General features: G+C 52.0%; 1 protein-coding gene across 1 annotated transcript in view; it reads left to right on the top strand.

Annotated features, from left to right (window-relative positions):
- CHST15 (carbohydrate sulfotransferase 15) overlaps positions 1 to 12,510 on the top strand; it is a 33,202-nt gene extending 20,692 nt beyond the window's left edge. The window contains exons 5-7 of the mRNA XM_063103497.1: positions 1,707 to 1,863; positions 10,453 to 10,600; positions 12,320 to 12,510. Coding sequence (XP_062959567.1) covers positions 1,707 to 1,863; positions 10,453 to 10,600; positions 12,320 to 12,510 — 496 coding nt within the window. The remainder of the gene's footprint in view (positions 1 to 1,706; positions 1,864 to 10,452; positions 10,601 to 12,319) is intronic.
- Positions 12,511 to 13,057: the final 547 nt, after the last annotated feature.

Here is a 13,057-nt window from a genome sequence, read left to right as displayed (position 1 = left end):
AAGGGTGTTGGGCAGAGCTGTGGGGGCCCTGAGGAGGTGTGTGCACCAGCAGGGAGAAATCTCTAAAAAAAAAATCAAAGGGGGGATTTTTGAAAGCCCCCAAAAGGAAATACTTTCTCTGTGAGCAGAAACAGAGGAGAAAAAAGAGGTAGAAAACTTGCAACCCAGAGTTATGTTAAAGAAAAAAAATTATTATGACATTCGTTAAAATGGTAAGGCCGACTTTGTTCAGGACTATTGCAATAGGTATAGGGACCACTGTGATGGGGGTTTGCAGTAGAGTCAAGAGATTGTGGTCAGCTCTGAATACAACCAGGAAAAGGAGGGATTTCACGGCCAAGGAGCAGGATGAAGGGGTTGGTGGAAGGAAAATTACTAAGAGGAAACATCAAGGGTAAGGTGTAATTCTGGCTAAACCAAACTAATAGGATTCTTGCTGAAGACAGACCAGGTGGCATCACATGGGGTGTGGTGGGCAGTGAGGACCGCTATCAGATATCAAGGGTGGGGAATTCTGGTTAAACCAACTTAGCAAAGTCAAAAAACAAAATTCCAACAAATTTAGTTTAAAGATTGAATTGGCTTTTAATAGTGCAATTCGTGAATTGGGCAGTTTCCCGTTTTTGTAATAGAAAGATGCTCCAATGAGCTGAGCAGAGAATGTGGGCTTTATGGGCAGAAAAGGGCTGAAGAAGCAGAAACAGGGAACAAAAAGCAGATTGGTCGTCACTATGAGGTTAAAGCACAGGGGACTTCCTTATCATGCTGGCTCAGGTTGACTGGGCCCCTTCTGAACAGTTGCTGTGAATCTCCTGTTTTTTGGAAAACGGGCCCTTTTCTAAGTGCAGTTTGATTAAGTGGCACCCAGAACGAGTAACTCTATTCTGGTTTGGTCTGGTCTGTTGGGATCTAGTGCAGGAGCTCAGTCCAAAAGAATGGCCTCCCATACATTTTATTTAACAGCAGGATTCTTGCTCAAATAGGGTAATGCAAAGATGGACGTGGAAGTCCAAAAGTCAAGGCCTGGTTGGGAAGAGGGTTTAGAGGAGACTGCCTAGAGTGTGGTCAAGGAAGGCTATCGGTTCCTGCATGAGAACATTGCTACATACGTGTGAGTGTTGTCTGTGTGAACAGATCCATATCTGTGGGTAAACCTATCAATCTGGAGGTGTTTACAGGCCTATGTGGGGGTGCATTTATATTGTGCTAAAAAATAGGTCCTATTAATCTAGAAAGACACATTTCATAATTTTTTCTTAATGTTAGGAACGTCTGTGGAAATGAATTTTGTGTAGAATTGGAAGACTGCAAGAGTGACAGATGTGGCTGTTTGTGTTCCCTTCAGTGCATAAAGTGGAACAGGAAGGTGCATAATATTTTCATGGGCTCTCTCGGCTGTTGTACGATCTTTGTAATCTGTGTTATTTCAAAGCTCACTGTTTCTGTGAACACAGTGGCGGCCTGAGGTGACTAGAAAGAAAAAAACTACTGCTGTTTGTTTGGGGCCAGTGTAGACATGTCTGAGTCTGGGAGAACATGGGTGGCCGTGAAAGCGGGCAGGCGGCTTGTCTGCACAAGGAGGAAGAGCAGTGCAGGGTCCCGGTGAGCAGGACCAGGCAATGAACTGCATGTTGATTTCCATTGTCACCCAAGGGTGCGACTTCACCTTCGCGGGTGGTAAAACTATCCATGTATTTCATTCACAGGTTGTACTCAGACTATCTCTACTTTGCAAGTTCGAATAAATCTGCAGACGACTTCCATGAAAAAGTGACAGAAGCTCTGCAGCTGTTTGAAAATTGCATGCTGGATTATTCGCTGCGCGCCTGCGTCTACAACAACACCCTGAACAACGCCATGCCTGTGCGTATTCACCGGGCCCCTTCACGGAGTGGGCTGTTGCGTTGTTGTTATGCAAGTGACATTGTGCATCGAGATGTTAGCATAGACATAGAGAAGCGTTTTAATGTGCAAATGCTGTTCCCCATCGCCTTTGAGCCGTGGCTAACGCAGAAACAAATATCCGCAACGTGGAAACTGTGAAAGCCAGTGCACCCGTTCAGCTGGCTGCCTGCGTGCTTCCCCACGGATCTCTCACCCTGTCACTGCACTGTCTCCTCCCTGGCAAGACAGTGAGGTGCAGTTAGAAAGATTTCCATGTAGTGAGGCTTGAAAACACACCCGGCAATTAGAATCAGCACACACGAGGACACCCAACTCTCAAATTATCTCAAGAGCATTCTCTCTAATGGTGGATTGTTTGGTCGGTTTAAAAAACTACCCACCAGTGTAAAACGTACCCACCAGCTTTTTCGACAGGGTCTCAAATGAAAAATGTCTTCTGTTGATCCCTTTATCTATTCTCTTGTTTTTCCTTCAGGAATATATTTGTAAATTTCTAGCGTTTCTTTGCCAAAAAAGCTGTTAATGGTGAATTCAGCACCTGTTAGCTAAGGGATGGTTTTCCCCGCTTGGCTCCCTGGGTTATCTGAGGGCTTCATCAGTGGGTTTGTGCAGAAGCTGTGCCTTCCACAGTGTAGCTAATGTTACCCTGCCCCACTCTGCTCAGTGCATTGCCTGTTGTGACAGGAACAGAGCCGCTGTGGGGGCTTGGGACGCCCCCAGGGTGGGGGCTCAAGGTCGGGAGGCTCTGCTTCCTTTTTATTGAGGCCTTCTTGTCTGAGAGGCAAGCGCGGAGGCAGTGGGCAGGCTTCCAGGCTGCCCTTTGTAGCCTGGCACTGAAGATGAGCCAGGGACACAGATAACTACAGAACCCGGCTAGAGTGTGGGTAGGAAAAGTGGGCTTTGGAGCCAGCTGGTGGTGTGGGTTCAGTTCCCATCTCGGGTATTTCTTAGCCTCTCTGGGGCTCAGTTGCTTCGTCATAGAGTGGGGTCATAATCCTGCTTTACCAGGCTGCTGCAAGGATTAGACTTTGATGGTTCTTTCAGGCATCCCTGAGTTCATTCATTCCCCTATGTTCTGTGTACAGTGCTGGGTCCTGCAGCAGTGACAGGGCAGGCGTGGGGCAGGGAGCTCTGGCTCCCAGAAGAGGCTGCCTGAGAACAAGGCATTGGTGGGATGCTTCCTAGGAGAGACAATGTCTGTGCTGAGGCCAAAAGAATGAGGTGGCCAGGGAAGTGGAAGCAGTGATGCCTGGGTGGAGAGAGCAGCATAGGAGAGGCAGAGAGGTCAGCAGGGAAAGCCTTGGCTCCAGCAGACGCAGTGAGGAGGTGGGGGAGGGGCAGCGTGGCAGGTGGGGGGGGGGGAGGGAAGGAGGCAGACGGGGGCTGCACCCTAGAAACTTGGTGAGCCTGGGGAGAAGTCTAGACTTTATCCTGACAGAGATGGGACCCCACGGGAGGGTTTCAAGTGGAGAAGTGTAGGAATTGAAGCAAAGTATCTTTTCTTACCCATCCTAGGTTCAAAAGACAGATGCACAAGAGAAAAACATAAAATGTATTTAAGTTTTACCTGACGTGGGATCCTTAATAGGTAAATGAAGACCTGAAGGAACAGGGAAGCCTCGTCTTCTTATGCGAGGTTTGATGAAGGAGTGGACTGTCTTGGAGAAGCATGACTGATAGAAAAGTGTGATCTCATGGCAAACTGGGGAATTCAGCAAGGCCTGTTTGCTCAGATTCTTCTGTGTCCCTGTGTCTTCAGAGACAAGGATATCCCTTTCCTCTGGGTATAATGACTGGTTCGAGGGTCTTATGACCTGCTTCAGGGGAGAAGGTGGGGAGGTGAGAGTGACCTTTGTGCTTCTGCTGTTCTCACAAATACCAAGATGCCATATTTTGGGGTAATCTGTCCTGAACCCCGTCAATAGTTACTGCAGTTCTGCATTTTAGGAAGCTGCCTGGTGCACAGAGCAACTGACTGAGCTGGGGATGGGGCCTGGGAGGGTTGTGTCTCAGAGACAGGGAGGTCATGGCCCAGTCAGGGTAGTGGAAGAGGGTAGGAGAGTGGTGGAAGCCTCTAGAAACAATTAGGAGGAAAAGAGGAACAGACTTGTGGATGGATTGGATCGGAGGTGGTTGGATGAAAGGGGAAAATCAAATCCGTGTGCATGATTTCTGGCTTGCATGCCAGGTACAGTATTTGAACCATAACTGCCCTCACTCTTGGCCGTTGCTTATTATTACTGTTTTTGCCTGTGACTGAGGGTCATCCATGCGGGGTCTGCAGGAGGGGGAGCCACCTCCAGGAGAAGAACACAGAAGGGGACTGGCCTCACTCACAGTGGACTTGATTAGTTTGTGTTGGCATACAGTGGGCGCCCACTCTGTGCTCAGCACCCTGATCAGTGCAGGAAGAAACCACAATCTACCTCGAGCTGCCCTAACTCCTCAGTCCCAAGCCCAGGTCGCTGTCATACAGGGCTCAGGGCCAAAGAGCCACAGCTGAGAGCAGTATTGTCATGAAGCAGGGCCCAGGGCTGTGCTGGCCAAGCCACACAAGAATACAGCTTCCCTAAGACTCTCGTGTCCCCTGTGATGGGGCCACATAACCACTCAGAGAGTCATGGAGGTGTCACCAGCATTGGCAGGGGTTCATGGCCACGAGGGCACGTCTCTGGCTGACATTGAAGCTCTTATTATTCATCCTAATATTTATAAATGCAGCACAAAGAAAGCTAGGAAATTCCTGAGCATTGTTAAATGGCATAATTTGAAATTCTGTACAAGCATAATTGCAAAGTTTGTACCATCATCAGGAGAAGGTCTCTGGGCATATTTTAAAGCACTGGATGAGGGACTGTCTCCCTTAGTGGGGGAAACAAGGATGCAGATTTGTCACCTGGGGTGAGGAGGTACAGGCCTCCTCCAGGGCTGAATCTTTAAGGAAATGTCCAAGGAAAATCCAAGAGGAAGCACAGGAGTGTTGTCCACCTTTCACAGGGGCCTGTTTCAGGTAAGGAAGAGCTTGGCAGGGGGCCTTCAAGGCTAGTCTGAGCCCCCCTAAACCCTATGGGGGGAGGGATATACAATTCTGGGGGGAGATAGAGGAGGAAGGCTGTTAACAGAGGGTTCCCCAGCCCCATCTGGGAACAAATTGGCCAGATTCAGTTTGCCTGGCCGCCCTTTTCTGCCCAGGCGTCTCTTGGTAGACAGGGGGCTATCAGGTGGAGCCCACCAAGGGGACTGAATGTGTATGGTTTATGATGGATTCAGCCATGTAGACTGAGCACCAACCTGGCACCATTCCTTGACACAAGCCTTCCCATGCTGGGGAAACTGAGGCTCAGAGAGGCAGTCTTCCCCCAGAGTCATCAGCCAGTAAAAAGAGGATCTGGGACCCAAATCTCGGCCTTATGACCCAATTTCTTCCAGGCTCGTGTTCGGCCCCAACATTTCCCCAACAATCAGTCTTTAGTAGTTGCTACTATATACCCACCATGCCGCAGGCCCTGGGGTCTGAGAGTAAAGGTTCAGATGGGCTGTGACTGGGGAGATGGGTCTCGTGTGCCTTGAACATGGGATGTGCCCCCACCTTGGTGCTTCTGCCACATTGTGCCTTTTGAAGCTTTCTCCTACTTGGGATCCCACATGACTCTCAAAACAAGCCTGATGGGTGGGTGGGCAGAAGGGAAGGTGGGAGGCAGGAATCCGTCGGCGTCACCACAGCAGAAGGTTCTGCTGCCTCCACCGCGGGCCCCGTTCGCACCGAGTTCTCTCTTCCAGTGATTATCTGAAAAAGACTCTGGAGAGACTCTGGATCGGGGGATGCCCAGGAGAACGTGGCTTATGCAGGGCTGGGTTGGGAGGGGCAGGGAGGGACAAGGCATGCTGGAACTCCTGACCCGAGGCGCAGTTTACTTTCATAGTTTTAAATTGTGTTTCTTGCTGAGGAAGAGCGAATGTCTGATGTAAGTGTGCAGCCTGTGTGTGACCAGGCGCTATGCACCCCCTAGAGCGTGCCAGACCCCCCACCACCTTCTCTCGGTGCAGCTGGTGCCAGGGGCAGAGAAGCTGGGGGTGCGTCCCGCCTGTCTTTAAGTGGGTTTCCTGGAGGCAGGATCTCCGCAGCCACTTCCTCCCACAGAGGAGCGAGGCTGAGCCCTTTCCCTGCTGCCTCTGGCTAGCACTTTGGCCGTGAATGTGAGAACACTGTCGAGACCGGGCCGTGAATTTATAGGCCGCATCCTGATTCTCTCCGCTTTCGTGTGTGCTTGAAACTTCCTGATAAACAGTGTTTAGAAACTCCATCAGTGGACAAGGGAAGGGATCTAACCTTTGTTCATTACTGACTCTGCAGGGCATCGTCCTAAGCTCTTGTCTCATGTAGTCCTCACAGATCCTCTGCAGTCCACTCCCATTTTACAAGTGAGGACACTGAGGCTCACACAGGTTACCTCTCCCACCCGTAGCTAGTAACAAGCAGACTCAGGGTTCAGTCCCAGGTCTGATAACCATTGGAACTCAGGGGTTTCCACCCTCCCTAGCGGGCTCCTAAAAGCAAAAGTTTGAGCCGGCAGGAGGAATGTGCTTTTAAATTCAATTATATGTTTTGTTGAGGATGAGACAGCAGCTTAGCAGGTGCCTCTGGTCAAAGGGAGATCCCCAGAGGCAGGATCAGTGAACAGGAAGTTTGTGGCTGTAACGGATCGGGGCTGTTAATCTCTTCAGTTTCCTGGAGAGCTCATGCTCAGGAGGAGGGGCAGACAGTCAGGAAGCAATGCAAACCCTCCTCTTAGAGGTGAATCCTCATTTCTGGGAGGGGAAGCGAATTTCCCTCCAGCTGTGAACCCCAGCTCAGCCACAGGAAAGGAAGCTTTCTAAGGCACATGAAGACCCTGGCATGCCCTGCCCTCCCGAGGCGCCCCCTCCTGTCCTCACAGCCCCTCCCTCTCCGTCACTGTTCTGTGCATGCGTTCTCCCCCTTTAGGTCCTAACCCAGCCCAGCTCCTGCCTCACAGTGGAGCTCCCAAAGTGTGGTCCCTGGACCAGCAGAGGGAGCAGCCTCTGGGAACTTCCCAGAAATGCCAACTCTCAGGCCCCTCCTCAGACCGCCTCAATCAGAAGCTTTGCAGGTGGGCCCCGTTGGTGGGTTCACGGGCCCTCCAGGTGGGGGTGTGTGTGCACAGGTGAGGGTGTGAGCACAGGTTTGAGAACCACCAGGAGTCCGGAGCCTTCTCCCGGTTCTCTCTCCCTGGGATGCATCTCTCCTTGTTGCTGAAGGGCTTCAGGTCTTCAGGTCATGCTTTAATTTGACCTTCCGTCCTCTCTCTCCACCCTATTGGTTTTCTCATGGTACGTACCACAATGGGCGATTTTAGATACAGTGTCTGTTTCTTTACTAGTTCAGCTCTGTCTCCACCACTAGATTGCAAGCCCCATGAGGCCAAGGCCACGTCCACTCATTAGCACTGTGTCTGCATTGCCTAGAGGGGTACCCGGCACACAGCATGAACTCAGATTATTTGCCCAATGACAGAATGAATGAATAGGAAGCTTGAGAGACTAGTGGGGAGGCTTGGTGGAGATGCCCAACTGAAATCCCTAGCAGGGGACAGAAGGGCTCAGCATGGTGTAGGCCTGGTGGAACAAGCCCCACGTGCATGAGGGACCTGGCTGCAGGTCCTAGCCCTGGCGCGTGTTGACCGCTAACTCTGGGCAGGCCTCTGCCCTTCCTGAGCCTCTGTGTTTTTATCAGTGAGTCAGCTGGCAGAGAGAACCTCAAAGGCTTCTCTCAGCTCTGACGTTTTCTAATTTTAAATGTATTGGGCACAGGCCCTCAATACTCTTTTTATTTTTGTTCTATTTTGATTCTCTATCCTATATTGGGAAAAGGTGAGAAAAAAGTGGGGCTATGTGGTTTGTCTTTCTGGTGCACGGGGTGGCAGTGATACTGTGTCCACCAGAAACTGTCCCTCAAGGTGGCCAGGGCTCTCCTTGGCTGGTGAGGGGGCTGGGGAGTGATGTGGGAATTGAAGGGGCTGTTGGAGTGTGTGGACAAGCGGGAGAGGGCTGAGGGGGAGGGGAGCTAGTCCCCTCGGGAAACCAGGAAGCTTCCCCACCTCTGGCCCCTGCTGTTTCCCTCCCCTGTCTGGACCAGCCCTGCCTACTAAGGAAGATCCTGCTGCAGGTCTTTGCCTTCCTGGGGGCAGCCGAGGGGGCTCTCCCAAGAGAGCAAACAAGGCTTCAGGGAAATATTCCGTCACCCACGGCCAGGTGCAGGGACAGCTACAGCCGCTTTAAAATACTCCTATCCTGTCACAAACACCTGGCTCTTTTCCTTCTGGAAGGTTCTCACGTTGCAAAGGCAGATTCTCTGGAAGAGGTCAACGTTGCCGGACTGGTCTCCCTCCCAGGGGGAGGCGCAGCCTGAGTGCCTGACGCCTGACGGGGAGAGAGAACTGAGAAGCCTGGGGGGCTGAGGACCTAAGACCAAGATGTTCTCATAACGACTTTTCTGTGTCGGAGGTGACACACGTGTTTATTTCTGAGACTGCACGTGCTTGTTTTCTCTTTAGCATCGGCCCAGCTTGAGGTCTGTTTTGTGAGCTGGCGTATAAAGTCGTGACCAAGTGAGGGCTGGAGGCAGCTAATGAACTTTGGAGTCAACCCATCCGCTTTCATTGTTTTTATTCCTCCCATCCTCCTGCATGTTAGAAACATAAAGAAACGGAAAAAGAATAGCAAGAGACGGCACAAGGTAGTGTCTGTAGATGTCCTGTCAAATGTCTCATCGTGGCGTTGTGACACTGCATTCAGCAATTCCGCCTGACAATGCACTGAGCACCAGGGCACGGGCCCTGTGCAGGGCGGGGTGATGGAAAAGCCGTGTCCCTATCCTCAGAGAGCTCAAGGTCCAGCTGGGCAGAAAAGGAAATGGGATGTGAGAGTTTCTGCCTAAGAAAAGGAACTGAAGGGAGGAGCTGGGGGGCGGTGGGAATTTGAGACCAGGCCAAGGCTGTTCTACACAGGGGAACCACGGGGCGTGAGCAGGGTTGGCCACAGTTGGGTCACTGGTTTGGAAAGCCCTGGCTGGTGGCGGGGTGAGGGACAGCAACGGAGAGACTAGAGATGGAAGGACCAGTTGGGAGGCTGCGTCCTCATCCAGGCAGGTGTTGAGGGGCGTGAACAAAGAGGTGGCAACGCCAAACAGGAAAAGGTGGGGATGAGACAGTTGGGCAGACCACGGACAGGCAGAGTGGGGTGCAGGGAATGCAGCAGGTCCGGAGGACATGGGGCGGGTGCAGCAGGAGAAGCCCTGGACACGGGGCCTCAGAGCAGAAAGGAAGAGGCCGCTTTTTCTTGGAGCTTTGCCAGAGTTGAGACAGAACTGCAGTGAGAGGGAGAGGTCCCCAAGCTCACCTCTCTCTGACACAGCAATTGCTGATTCAGGGACGGTCCCCAAACCACCTCAGGCTCAGTACTTTTCTAGAAAGACTCATGGAAACACTGAAGGCTTTTACACTCATGATTATAATTGATCACAGCAGATTGAAATTGGCCAAGGGCAGGAGCACATGGGGCAGAGTCCAGGAGGGGTCATGGATGGGCGCTGACGCCCCCTGGCCATGCCACGTGACAGCACTCACAGAGTATCACCAATCCAAGGCTTTGGTGTCCAGAATTCTTAGTCAGGCTTGATCACATATTGCCTGCGTGGATGACTTTGAGTCTCCAGTCCTTCCAGTGGTCAGAACTGATACTGTATGGCTCAAAGCTGCATCATAAATCAGTGTCAGCTTGTCCATGGCCAAAGCCACCTGGCAAACAAGACAGTCTTTCCAGGCAGGACATGCAGGGGCCCAGAGATCGCTTCCCAGGAGCCAAGAGCAAAGGCCTGACCGCTCTCTGGGTGTGGTTCATTCTTCACTACAGAAGCTTGATGACTGGCATGAGAGAAGAAACAGATGGACGAAGACCCAGAAAGTGCATGGGTAGAAGGAGAAAGGGTTTAAGCTGAAGTGTGCATCTTCGGCTTTGTTCAGTGCTGACGGCGTCAGGATGCGCATGCGCCCTGATGGCCATGGACGCTCACACACACCAGGCATCTGGCTGTTCACTCACCTGGGTTGTCTTTGAGGCATCTGGGGTTGATGTTTCACAGCCTGTTGGGTGCTGGGTATAGGGCTCATGCTGGGAGCAGAGAGACAGCCGGGACATTGTGCAAAGAACATGTGCACCGCTGGCCAGTGTAACCTTGACCACTTCCCTGCACCTCAGGCCTCACCTGTGCAATGGTAGCATGGAACCATTGGTGGGGTGTTGTGGGGATTAAATGCAACTCTAAGGGTAAGGATTCTTGTATGTGCAGCACAGAAACCCTTGTGAAGAAGCAAGAACATACTGTGTTAAAATCCAGTGTCTGAAGGCGACTGTTTGCTAGGGTAACTCTCATGTGCTAGTTTATAATGAAAGGCCGTGATACTTTTGGAAAATGCCTTACAGTGTTGGTGGAATTACCCCTGAAATGACGCCCTCATTCTTTGGTCCTAGGTGAGGCTCCAGGTGGGGCTGTATGCCGTCTACCTTCTGGACTGGCTCACTGTTTTTAAGAAAGAACAGTTCCTCATTCTCCGCCTGGAAGATCATGCTTCCAATGTCAAGTACACCATGCAGAAGGTCTTCCAGTTCCTGAACCTTGGTATGAGAGTTGTGCTTCTGACCACTGGGGTGGAGCGTGAGTTCCATGGATGCTGGCTATTTTTGGAGCTCTCTGGGTCAAGTGCAGACTCAGTAGCATGGGCAGGGATAGGCTTAAGTGGCAGGCCCAGGGTCTCCTTAAGGGAGGTCAGTGCAGGATGTTTTTATTGAGCACCACCTGCACACAGGTCATTGTGGACAGCATGGTAAGGAGTTCTCTGGGGAACAGGAGGTGGCCTCCCCACTGGGAGGTTACAGTCTAGTGGAAGGAGAGGTGGGAGACACAGCTGAACTGACCGAGGAACTGGTGGCATGACGTGAGGAAGGTGAGCATCGTCTCCACACAGGGCTTCATGGAAGGAAAGGGTCTGAGGGCTGAGCTTTGAAGGACTGACAGGATGTCAGTGGTGGCTGGAGCAGAGTCCTGCAGAGGACATAGCGCTTGGAGGAAGGAACAGACAACCTGCCCCACTGCAGGTGTTGTTGGGGACCCCTGGAGTCAGAGCCACGTGGCTGGATTTTGGCTGCTTGCCACAGCGCCTGGGCCTCAGGGGAAAGGGAACCTGCCCTCAGCCTGGGGACACCTGGCAGCCAGAGTCCCGAGAGGCACTTTGTGGTAGCAGGCCACGCCGCTGGCCATGCTGAAGGATTGTGGAAAGGCTGAAGCAAGAGCAAGCCACATTCTTTCCCACAGCACCTGCTACAACCCTGTCTAATGACTTCACCTGGGAGTTTTGTTAATTGAATATGTCTTGAAATATATGTGCCCACCACTGGGACTTGGGACCCTCTCATCATTTGACTTTGTTTCTCCTTTTCCTGGAGAGCTAGTCTTATGATGGAGTGTGATTACTTTTTTCCCTTCTAAGGCCAAGAACCATTTGTCTTTGATCTGGCTGCACGTATACTCTATCGCACTGATGAGCTTATCTTCCATCCCTAAGATGGGCAGTAAGGCCAATTCTGTATCTCACGTCACCTGGGACCCTGGGACATGCTTTTTCTGTGCATGGATGAAGGACTTTGGCTAAATCCTGAGAGCCCGGGGTAGAGGCCTGGGCAGTGATCTGGTACACGAATCCAGTGATAGGAGTGTGGGCCAGTGGCCAGGGTGTGGAGGTGGCAGCCCCTGCTAGCTTGTTCTGTGGCCTCTCCTCATTGATATCCTTGCTGCAGGTGGAGGCTCAGCCAGTAGGGTCTCTGGGCACAGGTGATCTCCTCCCTGAGGCCACCTCACAGCAGGACACACAGGGTGAAATGTGCTCAGCCACAGGCCCTTTGCCTCAGCAGCCAAAGTAGAAATGACTGTGGCAGAATTCCAGCAGCCAGTTAGCAGGAAAATCTAAGCCCATGGACTGTGCCTGGCGGGAGGCACAGTTATCTGAGGACAGGCTGACAGACATGGAAAGTAGCCCATTTGGGACAATTGGAAATGAACCCACGCGCTAAGCCTCAGGTGAGCGCTGCAGCAGCATGAAGTGCCTGCGGGGCTCCCCGAGGGTGGGCTCTGAGCACCGGCCAGAGCAGCTCTGTGCTGCTTCACAGTCTGACTTCCACCGTCCTCCCTCAGATCCTCCAAAGTGGGTCCAGCCAAAGAATTTTAATCCCCAAACACATTCTTCCTAAAGGAAACTCCCGTCTCAACATGAAGCATAGCTGGGATTTTTGCAAAGTTCTTTTACTTCCTGGCTTGACTCCTGCCTTTTTCCTTTTATTCCAGGGCCCTTGAGTGCGAAGCAAGAGGCCTTCATGACAAAGAGCCCCGCGTCCAATGCACGGCGCCCTGAGGACCGGAACCTGGGGCCCATGTGGCCCGTCACACAGAAGATTCTGCAGGACTTCTACGGGCCTTTCAACACCAAGCTGGCGCAGGTTCTTGCTGACGAGGCCTTTGCATGGAAGACCACGTGAGGGCTGAGCTCCTGCTGCAGGCTCTGGGTCCACTGATTCCAGCATCGCCATGATTTTAAAAATCTCTCTTTGTGGAGGCGCGGTGTGCTCCTAGGTGGAGTTGACGGAGAAAACCTCTGGGGACGCAGTTTTCTTTCCCTCCCTGGGCTGTGTGAATTCTGTCCCTTCCAGAATTTCCTTTGTGGTGTTAAATAGCACAGCCGCTGACCCCTCACTGGGCTCCTCCGTCTAAGGCCACCATGTGCTCCACTTCCACAAGAATTCAATTCTTCTCCAAGAGTGCCCAGAGCTCCAGGGTGACGCAGGCGGGCACTGTTCTGGGTGCAGAGAGGGGCTGCAGGGAGGTCGCTGCCAGCCCTGCTGCCTTCGGGAGAGCCTGAGTCTGGGAGTTGGCAATTCTGGGATCCGATTAGGCATGCCAGAGGTCACGCCACAGGGCTTCTGAGAACTGACACAATTTACATTCAGTTTTGAAACACTTTTCTTCAGATCTAGAAGGTCATTTGGGTGGAGAATTGAGGCTCAGGAATGGAGTCATCTTTCTGTT

Source organism: Cynocephalus volans, chromosome 7, assembly GCF_027409185.1.
Source record: "Cynocephalus volans isolate mCynVol1 chromosome 7, mCynVol1.pri, whole genome shotgun sequence".
Taxonomy (NCBI): Eukaryota; Metazoa; Chordata; class Mammalia; order Dermoptera; family Cynocephalidae; genus Cynocephalus; species Cynocephalus volans.
Note: the sequence above shows the minus strand (reverse complement) of the source record. Positions and strands in the feature narration are given on the sequence as shown.